Source organism: Fusarium oxysporum, chromosome 6 (genome assembly GCF_000149955.1).
Source record: "Fusarium oxysporum f. sp. lycopersici 4287 chromosome 6, whole genome shotgun sequence".
Lineage (NCBI taxonomy): Eukaryota > Fungi > Ascomycota > Sordariomycetes > Hypocreales > Nectriaceae > Fusarium > Fusarium oxysporum.
The window spans coordinates 3,421,227-3,448,212 of NC_030991.1; the positions used below are offsets into that span (position 1 = coordinate 3,421,227).

General features: G+C 51.1%; 4 protein-coding genes across 4 annotated transcripts; 3 read left to right on the top strand and 1 right to left on the bottom strand.

The window, feature by feature from the left end:
- Positions 1 to 3,287: 3,287 nt before the first annotated feature.
- FOXG_14000 (uncharacterized protein) lies at positions 3,288 to 6,129 on the top strand (the record flags this gene model as incomplete). Its single annotated transcript, XM_018394071.1, has 2 exons — positions 3,288 to 4,231; positions 4,281 to 6,129. 2 exons carry the CDS (start codon positions 3,288 to 3,290, stop codon positions 6,127 to 6,129), a joined length of 2,793 nt encoding a protein of 930 aa, XP_018253510.1.
- A 2,700-nt stretch (positions 6,130 to 8,829) lies between these two features.
- Positions 8,830 to 11,537, top strand: FOXG_14001 (uncharacterized protein; the record flags this gene model as incomplete). The annotated part of the gene is made up of 4 exons (XM_018394072.1): positions 8,830 to 8,991; positions 9,043 to 9,586; positions 9,653 to 10,395; positions 10,449 to 11,537. The coding sequence occupies 4 exons, from the start codon at positions 8,830 to 8,832 to the stop codon at positions 11,535 to 11,537; spliced, it is 2,538 nt and encodes an 845-aa protein (XP_018253511.1).
- A 7,046-nt stretch (positions 11,538 to 18,583) lies between these two features.
- FOXG_14003 (uncharacterized protein) lies at positions 18,584 to 21,053 on the top strand (the record flags this gene model as incomplete). Its single annotated transcript, XM_018394073.1, has 2 exons — positions 18,584 to 20,433; positions 20,492 to 21,053. The coding sequence occupies 2 exons, from the start codon at positions 18,584 to 18,586 to the stop codon at positions 21,051 to 21,053; spliced, it is 2,412 nt and encodes an 803-aa protein (XP_018253512.1).
- A 4,903-nt stretch (positions 21,054 to 25,956) lies between these two features.
- On the bottom strand, positions 25,957 to 26,986 carry FOXG_14004 (polygalacturonase; the record flags this gene model as incomplete). The annotated part of the gene is made up of 2 exons (XM_018394074.1): positions 25,957 to 26,829; positions 26,888 to 26,986. 2 exons carry the CDS (start codon positions 26,984 to 26,986, stop codon positions 25,957 to 25,959), a joined length of 972 nt encoding a protein of 323 aa, XP_018253513.1.

Consider the following 26,986-nt stretch of genomic DNA (forward strand, 5'->3'; position numbering starts at 1 on the left):
GGGCGGATGGTGACGCCACTACGAAATCGACTGGACGCGGACATTATAGGAATGTGTCAAGTGCTGCGATCGTGGTTACGGGCTGGGGTGATTGACGACCTCGACGTGTCACTACTTCCTACCGAGAATGGTAGTGGTGATAGGGCGGAAGAAGGATCCTAGGTAGAGGTGGGATGTGAAGAAAAGGGGATGGGAGAGTGGGAGTGAAATAGCTCGGCTTGGAGATCAACGACTTCAACCAGTGTCCATTCAACTCAATTTGATGGATAGTTGATCAACGCCACTGGAGAGAGTGGTTGACCAGATCAACTCACCGCCACCGAGCCATTCAGTTGATTGAATTGAGTGGTGCACACCCTTGCGCGGGACTGAGAGCCTTTGAGGACGGCCTTCCTCTTCGGATCGCTACTGCCGATAACCAAGGAATCCAAGCCTAGATTCTGGAATGGATTATTGAATTTTATGATAAAGACGTTATATAACCACAAATCCCGCTTTGGTACCGCCCTCGTCAATGTTAACTGTGTGCTCAGGCTTGATCCAGCTATACTCGCGCTCTTGGATATCGAATTGCTAATTAATAGCCATTGGGGTAAAAGAATTGAATCTTGAGGCCTCCTGGTGATTCCCTATCTTCATGTTGATAACTGAATGACGTTTCATGAGCCTGGCTATCTAGTGCGCACTAATAGCCCTTTCCCCGTCCTCGCCGTCTTAAGAGCGCAGCGACAGTGGTGCGAACTTGGCTGTGAGAAGGATCATAGCCCAAGGCGTCTTTCCGAAGTATCCAGGTAACTAATCTGGGTTCCTGAGACTTGGATAATATCTGGGCAGGATGGGTGACCTCAGACTTTGATGGTATACCTCTTAATCAGCCCCAAAGAGTCGGCTAAGGGATGTCATGCTTCTGGGCGGCTTGGCTATGAGAGAGGCCGTTATCTGTGATATCTAATATTTTTTTTAATAATGCCATCCTATGTATAAGTCGCTCGAGGCATTTACAAGGCGATTACGGAAGGCTGGTGTAGATAAAAGTCCTCTAAGTTTTGGGGAGGACTGTTCGTGGAGGAGGCATTGATAGAAATTTTATATTAGTACTATGCGCCCAAACCGCTTATATACTGTAAAAAGAAGTAGCATAATGCGAAACAGCATGAAACTCTCAATAAGACACAGCTTGTTTTATGTGAATAAGTTCAATTTTGGCCATGCATCGTGCGAGTGAAATTGAGCATTTTGTATGGGGAAACTTTTTTTTTTGCTTATCGATAGAGGGGTCTTATCGGTGGAGGGGTATCGCATGGTATCCCTTGGGAGCCCAAGCGTCATAGGTGGTAAGATGAGGGAAAGGATGCTGACGGGTGACCATATTTATAGGTGTAAGTCCATGGCAATCCCTCCTGGAGCGTCGCAAAGTGCAAATATAGAAGGCCATGGGTAGTTGTGCCTGTTGAAAAGTGGAACCATTGGTTGAAGCCGAGGTTGGAAACAGAGGCCTCTAATTAGCTCAAATTGACTCTCCCAACCCCCAGCTAGCTGCTCCAATGACAGAAGTTCAGAGGTTCAGGGTTCAGGTGCAGAATGAGGTTTGGTGGCGCATCGGACCTGTCCGTTGCCGCTTAGAACGCGACCTTTTAGGAAGCGAACGTCCCCCACTATGAACCGCGGGATCCGGCTCTTACTTTGTGCTCCATTGTTTAAGGTTTGTCGGTGTTAAAACCCGAGTTGGTTTGCCTAACCCCCTTCACCGACCCTCTCGGAAGCGGCAATCCATCTCACCCATAACCGCTTGCAGCACTTTGGCGAAAGTGACTAGGATCCCTGGAAAGATGCCCGGAAAGAACCGTCTCAATACACCACAGTATAGTTGCTTCTCTTAGAGGAACGGTCGCTAATAACTCTAGCTCACTGACTATTGATAAAACTGCTTTACAGTAAGCCTTACCGGCGTGATCTATCTATCACTTAGGAACTATAATCGCCATACTTTTCTCTTCGCTTTAGACCTTCTATATATCGCATTGAGCTTTAAAGGTATCCTGGGTACCTGGTCATATTAGCAAGATCGGCATATCGGCAAGACCGGGCATACCGGCAAGACCTGCAACTATGTTAAGTTATAGGCAAGCATTCAGGTTTTCGGCTGCATTAGAGCCGCAAATAACATGTCTTATATATACAGTTCAAATATTTACTATAATGCCTCTGTAGTTGCCTATAGCAAACTTCTAGCTTAACGACTTGTAACAGGTAGTGTTTCCTAAGGAATAACTGAGTTTACATGAGGAGTGTGTGGGATTGTAAGTCATGTATGAGACACTAATTCCTTCTCTGTCTTAATGATTAAGGATTGTCTCAGAACCTTTAAGGCTTACATTTAAGTCTTAAACGTTAAACTTGGCCTGCATTCATCAAGTCTCTGCCTAAACGCATCCACCTTCCTTATTTGGTGTTCCGTATTCTAGTCTCATTCCTGGCTAATCAATAATGGGATTAACGTTAAAGGTTAAACTCTATTGCCCCTGAACCCTGGCCAACGGTGCTGTCTTGTGACCCGACTAGAAGGAAGGTGATGAAATGTCGGACCGAGAGATCCAGGGCCACCTTCGAAGGTTTCAAGTTCGTTGCACACACAGTGGGATGCAAAAAGTATTCGCAGGTGTGTAGGTAGGTTTGTTGCTCGGAAGCTAGTTAGGGGTAGCTTGTCAGGTCCTCAGTACCCTATATTACACCGAGACCAGCGGGATAACCTAGTCTCAAGTACATAAGCTAAGGTAAGCTACTAACTAGCGCAGCTAACACAACTTACACACCTGCGAATACTTTTTGCCCCCCCCCCCCCCCAACTGTACAACAGCAACATAGATCTAAACAGAAAAAAAGCGTTTCTATGTTATTAATGCATGTAAACAAGCAGTTAGAATATACAAGACGAGGAATTCTGATTGTGGTCTTAAAAACCTAGTGCTGATTCGCCCTGGAGTGCAGGCCAGTGTGAGGCCACCACAACGCCTCGTATTCAATATCATTGAACACTTGCCGCCCAAATTACCGAACCGTGCCTCGGCAGCAAAGGTCAAAGTTTTGCTAAAAGAAACTATGTAGGGCAGCCGGGCCGTCCGTTCCGTCTATCCGTTCTCGGCCTCGGGTGGCCGCGTCGTAACTCTGTCCGGCCGTGCCGTTTTGAATCCTCAATATGCCCAACAGTCCTTCGATTCCGGTCCTCAACTCTATCGCGACGTTCCTGAATTGCACGCTGTACCTCCTCCCTCTCACAAGCGTCCTAAATGGATTTCACAAACTTCGACGATTTTGCGTTTGCTTACTATGGTCTTCCTGTCCGGGCTTCTCTCGTTTCCCTAGTAGATCACACCCACACGTTCCAATCTCCCACTGCGCTTCCCCAGCACCAGGCCATTTCTGGCCTTGCACATAGCGGTCTGCCGTTCGGCACCTTGCCTACGGGCAACCGCAACCAGAGCATGGAAGGCTCCAAGGCCCACCCAGATCGGACATCTCCCGCATCCGAGGCCCCCGAAGACCCGACTACCGATGAGTTTGGTTTGGCTTCCCGTAGCCGTGCGGGTGGCATAGATCCAGGTGGTAAACCTAAGGAGGATAAAGCCGATGCCACACCTGCGTGGAGTGAACTTAAGACAAAGGCTGGTAAGGAAAGAAAACGCCTCCCGCTTGCTTGCGTTGCATGTCGCCGAAAGAAGAGCCGTTGCTCAGGCGAGAAACCCGCCTGCGAGCACTGTCTACGCTCATATATCCCATGTGTCTATAAGGTTACGACTCGGAAAGCTGCGCCTCGGACAAATTGCATGGCTATGCTCGATAAGCGACCGAAGCGCATGGAAGAACGCGTCATCGAGGCCATATCCAAATCGGATCAGGAAGTCGCGTCATCCGTAACTCGCCCCGTGGTCAAACCGGCGATACCAGGAACTGTACCTTCCAGTCAGCCAACCAAGAAGCGCGGCGCCGAGGAAGCATTCGGGCCTGATCTGGAAGCTTGGGCGAAGGCGCCTTCGGAGCCAAAGACTGAGGGCGATGATGGGTCCAGTAGCTTACAAGTCCAGGAAGGGGAGGAGAATAAGCTGCAACACGAAGGCACCGACGCACTCCCCTCCAAGGAGATACAGGAGCATCTGGCAGAGGTGTTTTTCGACAACATCTATGGTCAATCTTACCATCTTCTACACAAGCCAAGCTATATGCGAAAGCTAAAGTGAGTTCTTTTTGGGTTGAATCTCACGTATCCTGCTGACTGTCAACAGAAATGGCACACTACCTCCGGTGCTTGTTCTCACAGTGTGCGCTGTAGCTGCTCGTTTTACCTCAAGCCCTCTAGTGAGTTCTTCAGGGCCTGAATTCTTACGCGGTGAAGAATGGGCATCACACGCTCGAGATATTTGCACCAGACGATACGAATGGCCAAACCTCACCATCCTGACATGTCTTCTCATTTTGGGCCTTCATGAATTTGGAACGTGCCAGGGCGGCCGTAGCTGGGCCCTGGGTGGACAAGCTATCCGAATGGCTTTCGCTCTCCAGTTACATAAAGACTTGGAATACGATCCCTTGGACCGTAATGGCACCAAAACACAGCTCAGCTTCATTGATCGAGAGATTCGGCGACGCATAATGTGGGCCTGCTTTCTCATGGATCGCTTCAACTCTTCTGGGACAGATCGACCCATGTTCGTCAGGGAGGATACAATTCAGATTCCTCTGCCGGTAAAGGAAAAGTATTTCCAATTCGGCCTGCCTGCGCCCACCGAGATGTTGGATGGTCGAGTACCTCATCCGCCGTCGCCCAACGACGGACAAATCGCTGATGTACGAGAGAACATGGGAGTTGCGGCTTTCCTGATTCGAGCCATTACCTTATGGGGACGGATCACCACCTACCTGAGCCAAGGGTGTAAGGATCTAGACCCCAATCCATTATGGGAAGACGAGTCTCACCACATGAAGCATCTCAATGATGCTGTAAACCTTGAAGCTAGTCTGCCCTTGTCACTTAAGTACTCTGCAGAGAACCTCGAGGTCCACAAGACAGAGAACACGCCAAGCCAGTTTCTTTTCATGCATATCTGCCTGCAGCATAACATTCTCTTAGTGAGTCGAGCTGCTATGTCAGCACGAAAGCAACATGGTGTACATGATGATTTCTTCTTTGAAGCAAGCAAGAGGACCTTCAACGCTGCGAACCGAATATCCGAGCTCCTTCGTGAGGCTGAACAGTCGGGATGCTTTGTTTCGGCTCCGTTTGCTGGATACTGCGCCTTTTCCTCGGCAACAGTTCACAGCGTGGGTATTATCTCCCGCAATCCATCCATGAAGCTAGCAGCCCAGGCCAATTTGACCACCAATGTCAAGTATCTTCACAAAATGAAGAAGTATTGGGGCATGTTTCACTGGATGGTGGAGAACGTTCGCACTCAGTATCAAAATGTCTTGGACGCTATGAGAGCTGGTGCGAATGTCGAAGAACGAGCCACACAGCTTTCTTTCCTTCAATACGGAGACTGGTTTAACCGTTACCCTCGCGGTCTTTCTCACGCTGAGTTTATGGACCCTGCCACTCACAAACGAAAGGATTCAGGAGCAGACGGCGTCCTCGAAGCGAATCCCGAACTGCGATCAGTGGAGGAATACTTCACGCTTCCAACACCGCAAAGGGTTGAGAATAAGGATACTATCAGCGCGGCAGCGCCGAAACGAAAGCAAAACGCCAAGAAACAGACTGACATGCCAGCACAGTCTGACCGGAATCTCGATTGGTTGCAGAGTACAGATGCAGACGCAGTCTCCCAGGAACGCAAGCTCTCAGGTGGTTTGGGATTGCAAATTACAGGTTCAGCAGGCTTCAACCCTCTCACAGCATCAAACCAGCAGAGCCCGGATTTTAGCACCACCATGTTACCTATGAGCCCGGTTAATATGACTTCATTTGCTCACCATGCACATACGCCCACCTTTTTCCCACCGCAGCCGTTTGCAATGAACTTTGGGCAGGGCTCGAATGGGAACATCGACCCGCTTGATCGTCAATTTATCTATGGCGGATACTCAATGGATGCTAGTACCAGTCTGGGTGATGGCCATACTTGGGCATTGTAGAGGGAGCTCTACCCACTCTACCCGGTTGGGTAGAGGAGGTATCTCTTCTACTCTACCCGGGTAGAGTGGCTGGGGTGATCCGGTGAGCTTTATGCAGGTCGGTCAGCTGCTGGGTATCATGTGAACAATATTGAACGGGACAAGTGCATGCTTTCGGAGATGATCTGCTGCGGAAGACGTGGCTTGCACCAAGAACTCCGCTGCGCCTTTCATGTCACATCGATTGCAGCACCAGATATGGCCAATCGGTTGATCTTGATAGTTCAGTTCGACAAGGAAGGTCCCGTGCGACCTAATCCAGCTCTTCCTGCCCTTTGCACCTTTTCGAGCCAGCGAATCTTCTTGGACGAAGCGACAGTTCTTCCAGGTGATCTTGGGCAGTTCTTCAATAATCGGGTTAGGAGGTAAAGCTGCAACGACTGCCTTTTCCAACTGCTTGGCAACCGTCTTCGGCTGAGACAATCGTATGTATGTATGTGTATTTTTCGTCCGGGGGGCCGTAGGCCCCGAAAAGTCTCCTACTGGAGCACAGGACGTGCTGGGCTAAACTATCTAAACTCGCTGCCGTGCTGATCCTCGCTCAGGTCATCTGCAAGGCCTTTGCGTCGGAGCCGTTATACATGCTCGAGCTTTTTCTCTACTCATTCCCCCAAAAGGCACCTTTCTACCCGCAGCTAGCCTTACAGTAGTTGTCGGTGAAGCACGTCCCATTGGACATCAATACAGTTGATCTTAGCAGAGCTTCCCTCCAGCAGCGTCTCCCATCTAGTTCATCCAGCATATCATCGGCACAAAGGCGCATTTACTTTCAAGAGGTCATCCCGTCAGCGGGATCTATTCCTCTCCAGCCTAGAATTCTCTTGCACAGATAGATCAAGTGGCTTTCCATACCCTGAGGCAGGAAGTCCATGAACCCCTAAGATCTCCAGTAGCTGCAACCCTAGAACCGTGCATCCTTGGGGAAAACCCTTGCAGGAGAAAACCCCAAGGCGGCTAGAACGCTGCTCTGTGGACGAGGTAGTCGCCTCATTCCACGGTCTCCAGGTAAGCTCTGTACCGTTTCGACCCAGCGGTTTTGTCTAGTGGTCTCAGCCAGTGCGACAGATTGTCGAAGCCAGGTTGTGTTCCAGGCAGCAGCCGAGGCTGCAAAGAGGGCAGCGAGCCATGTAGGGCAGCCGAAGCTGCAGAAGTCGGTCGTACGGGAAGTCGAGGGGCACAGAGGCCGGAATGTCGCAGGCTCGCGAAGCTGAAATGTCGAGGTATGAAGAAGCCAGAAATGCCACATATAAAATAGAGCCCGGAGGCGATGCCAAGAGCTCGCGAAACTCAGTGTCGTTGAGGACACTCATCACGAAGAAAGGTCAACTCTCTGAATCCCTTTCTTCCAGCGACTGTTAGGGTCCCGCTAGTCCCGCAGCTGCTTTTGTTGCCATTTTGGCCTGTAAAAATTTTCTGCCCTAGCAGAACGCTAACAGCGGGTGCCAAGGCAAAATATTTCACAGGAGAGAGTTGTGGGCTTGGTTTTACCATAAAAGATTGGCGAAGTAGGGTGATGGCAGGAAGCCTTTGAGTTGATAGACCTGACAGCTGATGCTGGCATCGCGCGCCTTACCTCGATGGCAGGAAGCCAAAGGAAGCGCTGGAAGCGTTGAGAAGAAGCTGAGATCGGTGTTTGTGTTATTAGGGTCCGACCGGCGGTGTAGGCTGAGGGGGGTTCTTTATATATGGAATGTATGTATGGATGCACATTCGGCCAGGTGGAATCGACATCGATTGCGCGGTGGCGCCAAGTTGGTATCGAAGCACAGCTCAGTTGGTAACCAGGCTGGGGTATCAAATACCGGTATGCTTCTGCACCGAGTAAGCGATCGTACTCTCTGTTAAACTTCACGACTCCATCATCGATGCCCAATGCTCTGTCATTTTGTGGAGGTCCGATAACTTGCGCCCCAGAGAACCGCATTAATATTTTCGTTCGCCTCTAAGATATTGGAGCCCTCCTGCTTCCAAAGAAGTGCCTGTTCCTGTTGGAGGTCTAGAAATGGTGGCAATGGCCCGCATCATGCGCATCGTCCCTTTGGGCTTTGTCAGTTAGGACTCTGAGTTTGTTTTGTTCTTGATGCGAAGCACGCCAGCCCGGAACTGGGCCAACTGTTGACTACTTTTCTCAAAGGCCTGAAGAAGGGCCTACTGACATCAGCCCCGTTGCCTGCGCATCAGGTTAGCCAAGAAGTCATCCTACTCCTAGCATGTACGATGAGCTGCTAGAAATAGCCACCCACCTTTCAAAAACACGCACTCTCGGCGAAACAATATAGGGTCCCATTCGCGATGTGCTTTTGTTGGAAGTACCAAGGTTTCCCCTCACATCATGATCAAAGTTAATTCAGCCGAAGGCTGACTCTACATTAATTCATAAGTTTTCCCGAGTAATGAGGGTTTGGTGCAGACAGGGATAAATAAGTTTCTCGGAATCTGATTGGTCCAGATTTTGTATGGCCAGCCGCGAAAGAACGCGCAACTGGCTGATGGCACCAAAAGAGTGGGGCCAATCGGTGCTGGCCCCTGAAAGGCTCACGCGGAGTGCCGGCAGCTTGCGTCCATTTGGAATTGTTTGTTTACTCAGTACTGTGCCAGTACCACGCGTTCAATTCATCTCCCCAATTCGACAGGTCTCGATATGGCCTCGTTGATTGAGTAATGGATATCGGTCTCAACCCCGAAGAGCTCTCTACTGATTTACTCTTCGTTGTTTGTGCTCGTTGTGGGGAGGAGAGACCGGAGAGTGCCTTCAGAGCAAAGAGGCAGTCTGCTGGGCAAACTAAGCAATGCATAGACTGCCGTAACCAGCGCGTTTCTCATGTAAGTTCTGCCTTCCTCGTCTATAAGTCTCTTAACCCTCATCAAATGAAGCATTCTAGATCCAAAGTCGTGCTCCAGACGCTGCGGAACATTGCACTTCGTCCATCCTCACCTGGCAGACCTGCCACGAAGAGAACCGAAGGAGATGCTGGCCTATCGCCTCCCAACGAGAGATCCGGAACCCAGCCTACATCGCCAGAGAAGCTACGGCAACTTCATACAGCTAGGAGTTTATTCGGAGAGTCAATTAGCCAGCCGCACGTAGGGATAGGGACGCCAATTCCACCAACCCAACAAAGCTCGCGGCTCTTCCGGGCTCTAGCTCCGTCACCGCCTGTGCAGCCAACGACCCATCCACTCGTCTCACATTCTGATCCATCTACTCTTCGAAGCAGCACACCTGGTGTGGATTACCCTTACTTGGCCACCAGGTTCCACAAGGGGGGGAAGGACTCGCAAGATGATTCCTTGAAGGCTGGGGCGAGGGCCAAGCTGGCTGTTATCCAGCGCGACCATCGTTCACGACGCCGTGCAGGGGAGACTGTGTCACTGACTCCCACAATATCTCAACTTGGCTTCTTGGAAGATTTTGAGGGTCCTGGAGAAGGTATCCTTGTTCTGTGGCCCCCAGTAGTTTGTTCAGGCTAACCACGGAACGTAGATGGGAGTCAAGATCAACTACGACCGAGTGGGTTTCTAGATGGGGATGGGATAATCAAGGAAGGGGATGACAGGGGACAGTTCTCTGAATCTGATATTGACGCCGATGACTATTTCAACTTGCTGCTTTCACCTGATCGACCACGGAGGTACCTCAAACAATTAGGGGTAGAGTCTGATTCCGATCTAGGGGACGAAGACGAGAACGACGATAATGATTGCGTGGATGGAAGCCCTCTTCGCCATCGCTTGCGGCAGCCTTCCGCACAGCTAAGGCGTGGTCGCCGTGGTCCTGCCCCTGGTACAGGAGGGCGGCCAAGAAAATCTCGAAGGCAAACTCGATCGTCGATGCCGCCACGGCGTATTCGGAGTCCAGTGATAATTCCACCTGAAGAATCGGCGGTCTTTCATGCGCAAGATCCGGTGTGGAATGGCGACCTTGAGGCTTGCGCCTTGACTGGTCGCGATAAGGCAATCCTCCGCGAGTTCTGGACAAAGCTGGACAATGACCAAATGCAGTTTTGCGGTCGATGCCGGGAGTGTTGGTTCCAGATGAAGATCGATTGCGATGGCATTTGTGCGCGTTGTTATCGAAAAGATGAGAAACGCCACCCCGACGAGCCGTACTTCTTCTCTGCGGATAATCAGCTCGACTTTGGCCCTGTACCGGCCCGGTTGCCCCAGCTTACGCCTACCGAAGAGTCTTTGATTGCTCGTGTTCACGTCCACGTGAACATTATGCTTGTGCGAGGGCAGCAGTACAAGTATCGGGGCACGTAGTTCACTTTCTCCGTGAGGTTGGCTTAGTGTACAACCAGCTCCCGCTTCTGCCGCAGGAGTTGAACATTGTATTACTACGTCCTGCCAATACGTCGTCCCACGCAATTCTTAGTCGGCAATTCACCCGCCAGTTCCGTGTCCGCCGCCAGCCGGTTGTCATATGGCTAGACTACCTCCGGCGCCATCATCCTGGGTATCGATGCGTCGTCATCGACGAAGAGAGGCTAAATCAATTGCCCCAAGATGGCAATGTCCTGGATGCCATCCCCCAGAGTCAGGTGGAGGCTGCGGATGTTGGACCCGAGGAAGATCAGGAGGCAGAGCCTGACCTGGAGGACGAGGCTGCAGTGCCAGACATGTTGGCAAAGGACACGGAGCTCGATGCTCTGCGGTCTATTCTCGCCGGAGAGTCGGAAGCTGATTCAGAGCTTTCCACAAGCTTCCAGGCGCAGGCGCAACACGAGCTGCAGCTCCCGAATATACGACACACACCCATTAATGAGTTCAATCGCTCTCATGCCCTACTCTCCTTGGCGTTTCCCTGCCTCTTTCCTGACGGTAGAGCCGACTTTGTTGAACCTCGATTGCGCTCCATTGATTACAAGGATTACGTCGAGCACGCGATGCGCTGGCACGACGGGCGTTTTGCACGCCACCCGACCTTCCGCTTCGTCGCCTTCAACACGCTAATGCGGTCACAAGCACGTTCGCGGTCCAGATTCTTCGTGAAGCAACATGATGGGAGACAGCAGCCGCTGACGCGAGAGCAACTTATTCAGGCGCTGGAACACAGCGAGGACCCCGAGGCGCAGGCGCTGATCAACTCGATCACAAGGCATGCGGTGTCTATTCGCGGTACGCGTCCATTCTGGAACAAAAAGAGGCAGGACCTCGAGGCCTATGCCTATAACCTTGGTTGTCCTGGTGCATTCATCACGTTTAGCCCGGCAGATTTACACTGGCGGAGTCTCTACCAGCACATGCCCCAGTATGACGACTGGCTAGCCGCCAGACCTGCGTATATCGATATCCACCGAAATTCTGGCCCTTATATCGATATCCAGATAAGTGGGAGAAATTATCTGGATATCGATATATCCAGGTAGATATCCATACAGCCACATAGCCGCTTTAGCAAGGTTGATATCCAGATAAACCACATATAATTCTTGTAGGCTAGAAGAAAGAACAAGAAAGTACCCTAATCTAGAAAGTCCTCTGCCTCTGTTTCAACGCTAAATTCAACAGCAACGCTGGAAATAACGCCCCTGCCACCGTGAGACTTGGGTACAATGATACCCTCGCGCATCCAGTTGCCCACACACTCAACCTTCGCCAGGTTCTCGCAGGTCATGCTCTCTCTATCCCATGATAGCGTACGCCGCGCCGATGAGAAGTGAGACTCAACATCAGATGATTCAGGAGGGATTGAGAGGATATCAATTGCCATGCGGGATAACCGCGGATATGCTTTCCTTTGATCTCGATGTAGCCACCACTGGAGAGGAGAGCCAGTTATTCGGGTCGGTGGTGCATCAATAAAGGTTTCGAAGTCATCGGCGTCGTCTAAGATAGGACCAGTAACAGCAATATCGCTCAACAACTCATCCAGCTCGTTGTGCTGCCTCCCAGAGGAAGAGGACACATCTAGAGGCACCCGCAAGGATTCTGGGATTGGCGCGGCATTATATTCATCTAGCCAAATTTGCTGGGCAGCAGCAATAGCAGGCGCGTGCCAGGATTCTTCCCAATTCCGCTCAATGTATTTTTTTCGTTTCGAGGGATCGAGAAGGAGTGCGGCGGCATATACAGGTGTCTGGTCTGATAAGGTGTAGTACTTATTAAGTACAAACCAGCCCATATCGATGCAGTGTACCATGTGGGGATCATGGTTTTCCTTTGAACTATAAAGCTCCTAAATAAGACAATTAGTTAGCCGATCAATTAGATAAAAGAAAAAACATCGCCACCGACCTTATACTTCTCGTACTGTCGCAATAAAACATCCATTATCGAGAGTGATTGGGAGAGTGTAGATCGCGCCCCTTCGGCCAACAACGTAGCTGAGGCAAACGGCTGTAGGAAACGATGCGTCCGTTCAATAAACTCCCACTCTGAAGCTAGTAGGATATCGTCTTGAAGCTCTCTATCATGGTCAATTAGGAACTGTTTTACACGGGATTGATAACGCAGAAAATTATCCAACAATCGATACCATGAATTCCAGCGTGTGGCATTATCTATACCTAGTCGGAGCTTTATTTCATCGTCCCATATAGCCGTATGAAGCGTAGATTTACGTATCCAGACCGCGATGTTGTGTACTTTCCGTAGGGGCACGATATGCTGCCATCCAGTGAAGTTCTCAAGTATGCGATTGCCTCTTCGCGAAGCTCTTCTTCTCTGATGGGCTTCATCTGTTCTTGTTGTCTGTCCGGCGTCGTGCAAGGTGTCGTAGAACTGTGCAAACAACTGATCGTTTGAGGTATCATCGATGGCATCAAGAGCGGCGATTAGTGCCTCTTTCGAAGACGCGAGAAGAAATGCTTGGAGGGATAGGTTAATAATGTGGGCGACGCAGCGGATACGGCGCTTAGAGGGATCAAACGTCAACTAGCAACCGATTAATCCTAATCCAGAGATAAGGGAAGGGCTATCGTACCCCATAGTCGTCTCGTAACCGCCGTGAGAGATAAGACAAGCAGGTATCATTTGAAGTGGCATTATCCCCTACATGGTAGCCCACTTTAGAAGCAATGCCGTACTTTGCCAGTGTATCGATAATTAAAGATGCCTGGGTTTCACCACTATGGCTATAGCGACATTCCGGCATCGCTAGCAGTGCCCTTTGTGGCCGATAATCCTGATCAACCCATCGCGCAGAGATGGCGAGTATCCCATGGCGATGGGGCGATGTCCAGAGATCAGAGAGGATATGGATCTTTGAGATGGAAGCTTCAAGAGTTGCCATGAGCTGAGAAGAATATAACTCATATGTGGCATCAATTAGTCGCATTAGAGCACTTCGGTTGGTCACTAAAAGGTCCTCTATAGCAGGATTAGCTGCTAGCATAATCTCTTGCATCTCATCCCAGTTAATTGCTGAGAAGGCAAGCCGGCGGCGTGTGATTAGGCTGATTATTGCATCTAAATACCGATCGCGGTTGAACATACGGCGGAGAGAGACATCCGAGTAACGAGAGGGAAAGAAAGCATCAATCCGAGGGCGTGTGGCTTCCCTTTCATCATCTAGGACATCAGAACTGCCCCCAATGAGCGTGCGATCGAGGGAAGAGATAATATCGGCATGGCACCGCCGGGCGTGATGCCATGCGTTGTCCCGCTTCCGATTCGCCCAGGGCTTATCGGCAGGGCAATGGAGGCATCGATACATCACCATACCCCTGGATTTGCGCTTACGTGACCCGCCGGTGGTGTTCTGGGTGTCCTCATCAGGATACGTTGCTTTGAAGAAGAGAGAAAAGTCCAGAGACGTCCCAGTAATGGGCTGGTCCGAAATCGAGGGCGTAGAGGCGGCGGTGGTCTGAGATGATGCCATGGTCGATAAATCACCTGGATAAGCTAATTATGCTAGAATACCTAGGGCCGTTTGAACGAGTACTGAGATGGTGGTGCTGATGTTGAAATTGAGAGAAGTTGTCAGACAATTGGCTCCACAGGGATCATTGATGGCACCCGTCAATTGATGAGAGTTATCTAAAGAACAAAAGAAATCGAACAGCCATGTGTTCGGGAACAGCTATTTGAGCCCATGTTAGGATTATGCGACAGGCCAGATGTGAAACCGGATACGCGACCCCAAGGTACGCCCCGTGTTTCATATCCAGTCGCACGAACCTAGTGGTGATATGCGACAGAAGCCTTTTCATCATCTAATCGATTGATAAGATCTTTTCAGCTAATCAGAGAGCGGTATTTAGGTGGATATCAATCTCGATATCAATTTAAGAGGCAGAGAGTTATATCGATATCGATATATATCAATATCGATATATCCAGATAGCACAGTTGATATCGATATATCATATCCAAATACGCAGGTCTGCTAGCCGCCACCGAGCCGGAGAGGATGGCTCTATCGCGCCGCCTATTGCGGCAGAACCCTCACATTGCTGCTTTCCACTTCTACCGCCGATACACCCTCTTTCGGGATATCGTGCTAAGTAAGAAGTTCAGCATCACAGATTACTGGGATCGGTACGAATGGCAAGGCCGTGGTAGCCCACACAACCACGGCCTGTACTGGATGGATAATTGTCCAGGGGCCGACATGGAGGACGAAGCGGCTCGTGATGTATTTGCACGCACATGGGGATTCCACGTCACTGCCATTAACCCTGAGCCGAGTAGGACTATGCCTCAGGGTGAGGGTAATCCCCTGAGCGTGGATCCCCTGAGCATAGAGATGACATTCCTGCGGCTCTCACAAATCGTCAACCGCTGCCAGCGCCACAAGTGCAATACCACGTACTGCTTGCGCGTGAGGAAGAGAACCGGTGATCTGGCGAGGGACATGGAAGGTGCCGCTGCGGATATCGAGGCGGCAAACGTTGCCAATCCAGAGAGGGAGTGTCGTTTTGACTTCCCTCGTGCCTTGCGGGAGCTGGCCGCAGTGATCAGGAAGGAAGGCAGGTCGTACTATGTCTTTGAGGCGGCCCGGAATGACAGCCTCATGAATAACTTCAATCCTGCGATTATCCTAGGCTGGCTAGCCAATATCGACATATCTCCTTGCACCAGCTTACAGGCGGTTATTACGTACGCTGCGAAGTATTGCAGTAAATCTGAGAAGAAGACCGAGTCTTTCGCCAGGCTTGCAGACCAGGTCTTGCCTCACACATCGCACGTTCAGCCCCTGTTGTCCTTCTCCTCTCGCCTGATGAACAAGCTGATTGCCGAGAGAGATTACTCGGCGCAGGAGATTTCCCATCTGCTGCTTAACATTCCGCTGCAAGAAGGCACCCGTATGGTTGTCACCGTGGACTGCCGTCCGTTGGAGCGACAGGCACGTTCGTATCGTGTGGACGGAGATGTCAACGAGGCCATCGGCAGCTACAGGAAATATCTAGAGAGAAAGGACCAGCATGAGGATATAACCTATCTCGAATACCTGCAATCGTACAATCTCAACACGTGGAGGAGACTCGCTGCTCACGCGAAGAAGAGAGTCCTGTCTTACTTCCCTCGATACAAGTCTATGGAGGCCTCTTCCCAGTTTAACGACTTCTGCCGTGTTAAATTGATGATGGTTCATCCACATCGCTCTCCAGAAGAGTTGCTCGTTGTGGGCGGGCAGCGGTTCGATTCCTTCACGGCTGCGTACATGCACTGCAGACAGCACCATGATACCCATGCGGACGATCATTATGGGGAACCAGATACAGATGAATTGACGGCAGAGGAGGATGAATTTGAGCTTGAGATCCATGAGGAGCCCATCGCGGAGGAGGACTGGCATGAACTCGCCCGCATGCTACCTGACCGCCCACTGGAGGAAGAGGACATCGACATCCTCGGCCGCCGAGACATTGACATCAATTACGATTGGACCCCTCGTGTTGGGCGGTATGCCGATGATGGCATTCTCAACAGCGACTACTGGAAGCAACGCAAAGCGGAAAACACCCTTGACCTTGATGTGGATGATCAGCCCTTGGAGGCTCGCGATTCCCTAAATCCAGAGCAGCGCATAGTATACGATACGGTGATGGGCCACTTCCTGACCCAGGATCCCTCTCAGTTGCTACTCCATGTGGATGGCGGAGGCGGCACTGGCAAGTCATACCTCATTAACCTGCTCTCCGCGCACCTCCAATCCGCGACAGGGGGGGGGGGACACCTGTTTGGCGTGCTGCGCCAACCGCGTCGCAGGAAACCAGATATCGGGCACTACCTTGCACTCCCTGTTACACCTCCCAATCAATAAGGACTTCAAGCCTCTATCTCCCGTTGATAAGACCCAGCTCCAGAAGAAGCTGAAGGATATCAAGTACCTCATCATCGATGAGAAGAGCATGCTAGGACTGCGTCAGCTATCGTGGATCGATGACCGTCTCCGCGAGGCGTTCCCGAACAGGAATGAGGAGTTCTTTGGCGGCCTGAACATCCTCTTGGTTGGTGACTTCTTCCAGCTTCCCCCTGTGCTACAGAAGCCGCTTTGTTACGACAAAGAGGTGCAGGGAGTAGAGATCAAGGGCAGGAACGCATATAGGCGCTTCGATAAATCAGTATTCTTGAAGGTTGTTCAGAGGCAGCGCGGCGACGACCAGGAGGCGTTTCGCACAGCTCTCGGGGAACTGCGGCTGCTCCAACTATCTATGGAGTCTTGGAAGCTCCTGTCCACCCGCGTGCAGGCAAAACTAGACGATCGAGAGGTCGCGAGGTTTTCCAGCGCCCTGCGAGTATACGCTACCAAAGATAGGGTGAACGAGTATAACCACTATCACCTCGACCGCCTCGGCCGGCCAGTCGTCCAGGTCAAAGCTAAGAACGTCGGCCCTGGTGCGGCTGCTGCCCCTGATGACAAGGCGGGCAACCTTGCGAAGCAGATCCCTATATGCATTGGCGCTCGTCTGATGCTGACGTCTAACCTTTGGCAGCCCGTTGGCCTCTGCAACGGCGCTCGCGGTACGGTTTACGACATCGGCTGGGCACCCGGGGCTGACCCCATCCAAGATCCTCCTTGTGTTATCATGATGGAGTTTGACAAGTACAACGGACCGGTGTTCCTGACCACCCCCGATGGCAAAAAGATTGTCCCAATTCTCCCAGTTGAGAGAGACTTTCTCATCGGAGCCACTCTCTGCGCTCGCACGCAGTTTCCCCTGATCGTATGCTACGCTATTACCGTGCACAAGTCACAAAGCATCACAGAAGATATGATCGTGACGGATCTCTCCTGCCGGGACTTTCAGACCGGTTTAAGCTACGTGGCTGTCTCTCGTGTAAAAACGCTTGAGGGTTTGATGTTAGATGCGCCATTTGATCGTAATCACCTGGTCTACGGGTCTCCCCCGGATGGCATGAAGATGAAGATGAGGGATCAGGAGCTTAGGAAACGACAGGTTCTTACACGGAGTCCTTACATGATATATAATACCAAGAATGGCCATGGCACTGGATCAGTACGTAGTAGTAGTAATAGCTTCCCGGCCCGCGGACACACGGCCTTCGGCTGAGGCTACCCCATGCGCCCCATCGCCGCTCCAATGTGCATGGGGTGGCGTAGTATTTTATTAGTAGTCATTTGTTTTCTCCTTCTCCAACTCCTTCCTGGCTCAATCTTCCTGTCGCCATCGCAAATTTGACTGTCGCTCGCACCGCCTCCAGGTTAGGTCTCCACTTTGCTCCGTCTGACGCCGACTTTCCACCTAGAAAGAAGGAAAGGTTGCCCATCATGTTTTGTCCTACTCAACGCATGGCTTCACGCTCTGCTTCCCATCTTGTGCATCGGAACAGAAAATGCTCCATTGTCTCTGGTCCACATCCACATTCACACATGTCCGACTCTGCGGCCCCGATCTTGTTGAGGTAGCTGTTGATCTTCGCCATTCCCGTGCGGAGCTGCGAGAGCACTCCGGCTTCTCGTCTCTTGCAAATGTCGTATAGTGCTTGCGTATGTTTGCCTGGTAGGGCCCGATCTATCCGTTTGGAGTAGTTGCCTACATTGTTGGGTAGTTTCCGTTGCTGATGCAGCTGCGACACTGCCAGCCTGAGCCGCGTGGAGCGGGGTAGCGATTGCGGCGTGCATCCCGCTCTGGTAGCCTTCTTGGCTTGTCTCTTTGCTTCACGACTCATGCTGAGGTCATCGTCTCTGGATGGTACCCAGATCATCTTGACTCTATTGTTTCCCTTTCTCAGTCGCTCGATGTGCTCGTAGATCTGACGGATGGAGGTCTGGCCTGATTGCTGTTGCGGTCGGGCAAGCTAAAATCTTATCGCAACGTGAGAGCCGTGGGGCCCGCACGCTGACAAAGGCTTTGCCTCAAATGATTTCCAGCCAGGTAACCCCTCGCAACGCGATGGAGCTCCACTTTAATTAGGCCGAGCTTCAAAACACAAAACATACGTTTGCGATGCAAATATCCACCCTTCGAAATTGATCCTCACCACGACACCAATCCCACATATCATGGATGGATCATTGAGTGTAGAAGAGTTGACAAGACTCCTACGAGATGCTGAGCAGCGCGCGAAGGAGGAGCGACAACGCGCCGAGGAAGCGGAGAGAGAACGACAGGAGGAGCGGCAACGCGCCGAAAGAGAACAGCAACGCGCCGAGGAAGCGGAGAGAGAACGACAGGAGGAGCGGCAACGCGCCGAGAGAGAACAGCAACGCGCCGAGAGGGAACAGCAACGTGCCGAAGCGTCAGAGGAACAAACACGACTCACGACACTTGACGAATACATTGCAGCTTGCCATGCTTCCGTTTTCTCTCGCTTCGCCATCGAAACAGACCCAAATCTGACTTCAAGGGGCTCCATCACCAATCCGCGTGACAAGTGGTGTCCTAAAAACCTCAGGCCATGGCCCGACTTCCTTGATCAACAGAAGCTCACCTTCGGTACACTCTACGATTCATTTCCTACCGAAACCCGCGTTTTCGAGAACCGAAACTTCCTGGCCGGCTTGGGGAACAGGATCTCTCAACGGCCGATAGCAGACGAGAAGACGCTCGAATATTTCCTACATAATAGCGTGGAGGATCCGGTTAGAGCCATCATACAACAGCTCAAACAGGTGGAAGAGGTCAGCAGGGCTTTTCAGATCGGAGATGGTGTCGTCTTTGAGAACCATCCCCATGCCCTCAGCGATGCGGCCGAAGAAGTCGTTGAGCGGGAGACCCCATCGACACCACCACCACCGCCGCCACCGCCACCGCCACCGCAGACGCCAGACCACCGAAGAGATCTCAAGCAGCTGCGGCCGGATCAAATCTGCGTTTATCGATCCGACAATACCCTGTCCTCCCGGCGCACCATGGTTTACGTTTCCGAGTATAAGCCGCCTCACAAGTTGACCGCCCCGCATCTTCGTCTCGGTCTCCGCGCGATGGACATCCACAAGGAAGTTGTGAACCGAAGGACGATTCCGACTTCTGTAGACCCTGACGCGCGTTTTCAGTACCACGCAGAGAGGCTGACGGCATCTGCCATCACGCAGACGTATCACTACATGATCGAAAGTGGCCTTGAATATGGTCTTCTTACCACTGGCGAGGCCATTGTGTTTCTCAAAGTTGACTGGGACGAGCCTGAGACTCTGTACTATCATCTAGCAGAGCCTGGTCCGGAGGTGTCGGCGCATCCAAACAACGTCCATATATGCACGGCTGTCGGTCAATATCTGGCGTTCACCCTCATGGCTCTCGGTTTGCCTGGAGAACGACGGGGGAATAGGCAGGAGGAACGTCTACAAGCTATGAAGAACTTGAAGACGTGGGCTGAGGACTTCGAATCGACATTGCGCTCTATCCCGGAAAATGAACGATCGGCGTCATCAGACTACTCACCTGGCCATGAACCTACCACCTACAAGGATGTTGACCGGTCGCCGGCCTTGCCCCGCAAAAGGACACGTCGAACTGCTGCGTGCCAGACTGGCGAGGGGTCGTTGACGAAGGGCGACAGGCAGGAACCATCTGATGACGAGTCGGCGCCCAGGCCACCGGACACGCCTACGCCAACCGGACGAAACACAAGACAAGGAACTAGACGGAGCCACCGACTAGCGTTACTGGCGTTACGGCCGCGCGGAGGAGGCGGCGAGCAGGGTCGGCAGTACTGTACGCAGAAATGTCTTCTCGGCATGGTCAAGGGTGGTTTTCTCGACCCAAAGTGCCCGAACGTGGCACTTCACTGCAAGAGCAGTGCTCCTGCCCGCGCACGTCATCCTGTCGACCACAAGGAGTGGCTTCGCCTACTCTGGATCCAGCTGAAACAGTCGCTCGACGACGGGATCAGGCCATTGGGGGGAGGGTGGTGCGCGGGGTGTGCTTTTCCAAGTGACCCTACTTGTGCATGGCTACACATTTGTCAGCAAGGGCACGGTGCGGGCTTTCATCAAAGATCTCGAGCACGAGGCTGCTGTCTACGAGCGTCTCAAACCAATCCAGGGCGTCCACGTGCCTGTCTTCCTGGGTGCCATTGACCTTGGATCGATGAACAAGACTTACTACTATGACCACCGGGTCTACGTGGTGCACATGACATTTTTGTCCTGGGGAGGCTGCAGCATCGACAGAGCACAGAACATGGGCGACATGAACAAGTCACTCGAAGACGAGGCCATTCGGTCCTTGAGAGCCATGCATCGGGAGGGCGTGATCCATAAAGATGTGCGACTTGCAAACATGTTATTCAACCCTGAGACCAACGGGGTTATGGTGATCGACTTTGAACGGGCTTTGCTCCTCAAGCCGCCTCGGCGTCCGTTGGCGCAGCTGGTGCCGAACAAGCGAGCGTGGAAGTCGGAGACGATGGATGCCAAGAAGGTGACTGGTGATTCAAGCAAGCGAAGTCGGCCAAGTCAAGGCTTTTCAGAGGATATTTGGTTGGCAAAGACGGCGTTCTTAGAGTGGAATGCTGACCGATGGACATGAGTCGCGAGAGCGCCTTGCTAGCAAATCTACAGTCAATCACCCTACACTTCTATTTATAAATCGTCCTGTACCCTAAAACAACTCTCTCCTGTAAAACTTTTTCCTTGGCACCCGCTGTTAGCGCTCTGCTAGGGTAGAGAATTTTTGCAGGCTAAAATGGCAGCAAAAGCAGCTGTGGGGCTAACGGGACCCTAACAGCTGCCTGAAGAAAGGGATTCAGAGAGTTGACCTTTCTTCGCGACGAGTGTCTGCAACGACATTGAGCTTCGCGAGCTCTTGACATCGCCTTCGGGCGCTACTTCTCACGTGTTATTTGCGGCTTCTTCTTACCCCGACATTCCGGCTTCGCGAGCCTTCGACAATCCGGGCTCTGCGCCCTCGACTTCCCGTACGACCGACTTCTGCAGCCTCCGCTGCCCAGACGACATTCGCAGCATCTTGCTGCTTGACATTGAGGGTCATCGTGCCCTCACCGTCACTCTCACCTTCGCCCGCAGTTTAACGCTGCCTCGACCGACCTCTGCAGCTTTGGCTGCCCGAACAACACAAACAGCCTTCGGCTGCTCGACTTTCTGGGCCCTCTGGTGCCCTCGACCTTGACGCACGGACCTGTTGAATGTTGGAGGGTTCACCCTCAACTTCAGGATTAAGGTTCAGGATTAAAGTTTGACCCCTAAACTTAGATCGTAGGACTTTCATCTAGGACTTTCTAGGACTCAAGTCCTAGAAGGAACCAGTCGAAGATATAAGGTCTCAATAGTCCTTCGATTGCGACAGAATCAAGAAATATACACGATTCACCTTAACATCTGACAGCTTCTTGTTGAATATTGCGAAGCATGCCAGTCAACAAGTCAGATCTGTGGATAGCTACCACAAGATTGTGCAGTTTGCCTGCTGGCCCCTTCTTGCGCCAAATCAAATGTTCTGCTTCGGTAAGAGGCTCTGCCCCTGATATCCGCCGCTCAAAAGCGTCAGCATCGTGCCCAAATAGAATGGCTTTGGCGGAGAGGTTCAAGGTATGCCCAAAACAGCGCCCTCGCCTGCGGGCCCCAACGAAGCCGAGCTCTCCACCAATAATCTCCATGGCGGTATCATTGTTTTTCGCGTTGTCAAGCGTGAAATAGCCAATCTTGTCTTGGATCTGATACGATTCAATTACGTCGAGGATTTCTGCGGCGATGTTAGGCCCAGTGTGCCTGGCGCTAACTTCGGGGAGCCCAAGCGTAATCTTGCAAGGCTTATTGTTTTCGTCCCTAAAGAAGCAACAGATACCATATAGGGCGTATCGGTTTCCAGACCGCCAGCCGTCGAAGGAGATGTGGATAAGTCCAGGCGCCTTGCCCAAGACCTCTATCACCTTCTGCTTGTGTTGTTCGAATGCGGCGACGATCTTTTCTCGAACAGTTGTGTGGGTAATATTGGCTTTACGTGCCGAAACTGACGGGTTCAAGTAATCGAAGATAGCATGGAGTTCTGCCTCCTCGGCAATTGAAAAGGAGTGATTCTTGGCCACGATCCAATCGATCAGAAGCCTCCGGAAGTGTTCCTTGTCGAAGCGTTTAATGAAGTTATTCGCAATCGCTTGTTCTCGGGGGTCGTGTAGATCGAGCTTCATGGATTCAGCGAGAGTCCGCTGCCCCGGAGGCTTTCTGCCCTTAGAATTCGCCTTCTTTTCAGCAGTTCCTTGGGTCATTCCAGGCGGAGCGCGGATCCCGTGGTCGTTGAACAGATGATTGTACGCGTTATGAATACCATCAGCTTCGAAATGTCGTGGATGTGGATTATTCTTGCGAATGCACGCTCGGCATATCCATCTGCGGGCGTCTTCCTTTTGGATGTCATATCCAAATTGCCAGGCCCAGCAACGCGTCTCCCTGGCTCGCTCAGAGAACGCCCAGCCTGGGAAATGCCTCCAGAGCGTACGTTCGTACTGTTCATCGCTTGCGGAAGAGGTCCTCAGAGTCGAGACAGGGGTCGAGGTTGAACGGGTAGGATACGGCGTCGGGCAGGGTGTTAATTCGGTAGCGGACCCGAAGCCGCTGTCGGAAATGTTGATGCAGGAATCAGGCGAGGTCATGGTAAAATAATCTCTTTGTCGTGTCGAAATCGCAAAACATGGTGCAGGTGATGGGTCAACAACAGGTCGTCAGGTTAGCGCGAATGACGAGTCCAACGCGGCTAGTTGGCACAATATGCCCTTATCCTGCAGATGTTTCAGATACTTACCTTTCGAGCTAATTTGGTGTGGACGAGCACGTAGCGAGTGCCATATTGGGGTCGGGTATTAGATAAGTCCCTAACATCCTTCACATCACGAGCTTGACGCGATTAGTATTGCTTGCAATTTTTCGCGCAGTATTGAGATATTGAGGGATCTGGACGCGTTTTCTTAATCAGCTTGCCGGCAGTTATTTAATGGTATAATTGTTGTATTATAAATCCAAAGTATGGACAGTCGAGCTTGATATTTGCTGGATATGTTGTTGAGGAAAATGTACACCAATTGATGGCCCTCATGATGATATGCACTCACGGAGCAAATCTTAAGTATATCCATCAAGACTTACGTCATCCCAATGAGAAAGCATACGACATTCGAATAGTGTTTCCTATATTGTATGTATTCTAAAATTGCGCTGTTCAGAAGTTTCATGGTGTTTTTGACATAGGGTAGCAATATTGCAAAAGTTATGGGGCACATCAGCCTCTGTTAGAGGTATTCTGCCAAAATACATGGGCCCCCTTAACTACCCCCACTTCTAATCCACCCAAATCCACCCAATCCATCCACGACATCGCCGAGTGGATTCGGTGGATTAGCCAATCCACTGGGGTTTTGCTAGTGGAGTGGACAGTGGAATCCACGAGTGGATCCACTACGTGGATTGGGTGGAGTGGCTTTCAACCCTGTCCACTCATCCTGGAATTTCAGTCAGCGGTATTTCTGATCGAGAACAGGTAGATACCTACAGATACATGGCTCCCATGGCCATCTAATATGATGAGCCTTGCATCAGACTCATCTGCTGGCTGGCTTTGGGGCAGATAAACCTCTTTGAGCCACTCGACCGCAATATGGTTGTCTGTCCAGCCGTTATCGGATGTGATATAATACCAGTCGGCGATCTTGTTAAACTCATCAATAAACCACTGCTTCTGAAGTTCTTTGCCCTTGAAGATAATTCCCGGCTTTAGAAGACGGCCATCTGCAGTGACGGCTTCGATAAAACTAGTCCAAGTGCGGGACTGCGAGCCTTTGAGGAAGGCCTTCCTCCTGGGATCGCTACTGCCAATTACCAAGGAATCCAAACCTAGATTTGCAATTTATTGCTAAGTCTTGTATCAGAAGTGGTCAGTACTCACCAAATCCAGCCATGATACCGCCCTCGTCAACATTAACCGTGTTCTCAGGCTTGATCCAGCCATATTCGCTCTCCCGGATACCAAAGTACCAATTGACGGCCATTGGGGTAAAAGAATTGAACCTTGAAGCTTCCTGGCGTTTTCCTACCTTCGTATCGATCTCTGGATGGCGTTTAATAAATCTGGCTAGCCAGTGTACACCGATAGGCGTTTCCCGGCCCTGCTGTCTCAACAGGGCAGCTACCGTGGCGCGAACTTGACTGTGGGAAGGAGCATAGCCCAAGGCCTCTTGTCGAAGTATCCATGTAACTAATCTAGCCTCTTGGGATTTGTATAACAACTGGGCAGGTTGGGTGACCTCGGACTTTGACGGTAGGCCTCTTAATCGGTCAGACAGAGTGGTTTGGGGCATTCCATGCTTCTGGGCGGCCTGGTGCTGCGAGAGGTGGTTATCTGTAACATCCAGTATAGCTTCAATGACATCATTCTCTGTATAAGACTGTTGAGGCATTTTCAAGGCGATTAAAGGAAGCTGCTATAGATAAAAGTTTGATGAAATTTTGGGGAGGCTGGGTGATGAAGGAGACATTTTGAGAAATTTTACATTAGTGCCATGCGACCAAACTGCTTATGTAAAATACAAATGAACATTCCAATATGAAACAGCATGAAACTCTCAGTAAGACACAATCTGTTCCATGTAAATAACTTCAATTTTGGCCAAGCACTGTGCAAGTGAAGTTTAACATTTTGTATGGGGAAATCTTTTTTTCGCTGACCGGTAGGTGGGTATGACCGGCAGGTGGGTACTGCATGGTACAGGCATGTTGTAGGACTCTCTTGCTGCACCTGACTGGACATTGTCAGTCCCCATATTGTCTCCCTGCTTTGTTCCCATTTCCAGCTGCTCCGGCGGGGAGGGGACTGGCGCAGAGGGCCTTGCCGTTTTAAAACCTTGATTCAAATTCGGCGTTAATGCAATAATCGCCCCGGCTATCCGGCATTCGACAGAAAGGTTACTTGCCCAATAGGGAATGCTGCCTTAAGGCTTGTTGGAAAATCCGGGGATCCCCCTTCCCTTCAGGATTCAGAATAACAGTTTGAAAGTCCTAGATTTAAAGTTTAAAGTCCTAGATACAATTATCTAGAGATATAAACCCGAGAATAACTCTCAGCTCAATAAGAAACAACCAAGTTTCATAAATAAAAAAAAAATAAAAAAAAAACATTTTCACCCAGCACTACTGCGCAATATAAACAACACGTGGAGCGGGCCAAAGCCAGGGTGGGCCAAAACTAGTGTGGACGACTTATCAACAAAGTCACGCGGGACATATCGGTCAAGGAGAGCGACTTGGTTTGGATTTTTCAAGACCCTGCTAATTCGAACAACGAGATGTGATAGAGCCGAATAGATAGACAGATACAAGTTTAGCTGCCTAGAAACCGTTGCTAGCAAAAGAGATAAAAATAGAGTAGCCAGCTACATTTATCACATTTGGACAAATGTCTTGCTCAGCCCTCGATTCTACTCGGTTTAGGTGCAGAATGCACCAGCGGGAACGCCCACACACTTCTCCTTACTCTGGCCGCCAGTGATGTTGATGTCTGTAAATGTCCAGTCCTTGCAGTCGGCACAGAGAATGAAGGTGTTCTTACCCGCCGGCTTCACCGTTCCTGTGACGTTCTTTATCCTGATACCTGTCATAGGAATACCCTTGGTAGGCTGCTGAGTCGGGCCGCCGTTGAGGTAGTCCTGTCGGAAAACCATGCCGTATTTGTCGATATCGCGAAGGGTGATGTCCTCATACGTGACATCCGTGACGGAGCCTGTGGCCCCCGCAATGGTCTTGATACGAATAGCGTTTTCGGAACTTTCAATCATGGTCTTGGAGATGAAAACATTCTCGACGATAGATTTATTGCCAACGGATCCAATCGAGGCACCGTGACCACCGCTGCAGTGACCGTTGGTGAAGGTGATGTTTTTACCCGAGTTGATGGCAACGCAATCGTCCTGATTCTCGACGACGGCACCATCGATAACGAGTCCATCGACCTTGCCGATATTGAAGCCGTCAGTGTTGTGTCCGCCCAGTTTGTCGCCGAGGGAGCTGTCGATGTGGACGTCTTTGACAAGCAGGTTCGTGACTGTGTTGATGCTCACGGCCTGGACCGGAGTGTCCTTGATGTTGAGATTCTGGACGATCGAGTCATGAACATCATGAAGTGCCACGAGCTTGGGCTTCTTCTTGCCGCCGTTGCCGCCTTTTCCATCCCAATATCGCCGACCTTGACCATTGATGCAGTGTCCAGCATCTCCCTCAATGGTAAGGCCGTTTCCCGAGATAGTAATTAAAGGACCTAGCCACTCGGCGTAACCAAAGGTCATGACTCCCTTGAAGATGACCTATAACTCTGTCAGATAAATGTCACGTCATGGACGAGAGTAGACCGAGTGGCTTTACCGTGGTGCCATCCTTAAGATTGGTCAGGTCCAGAGTCTTTCCAGCAGGGACTTTGACGTTGTTGAGGACGATAGTCGAGCAGCTGCTCTTGTGCTGCAT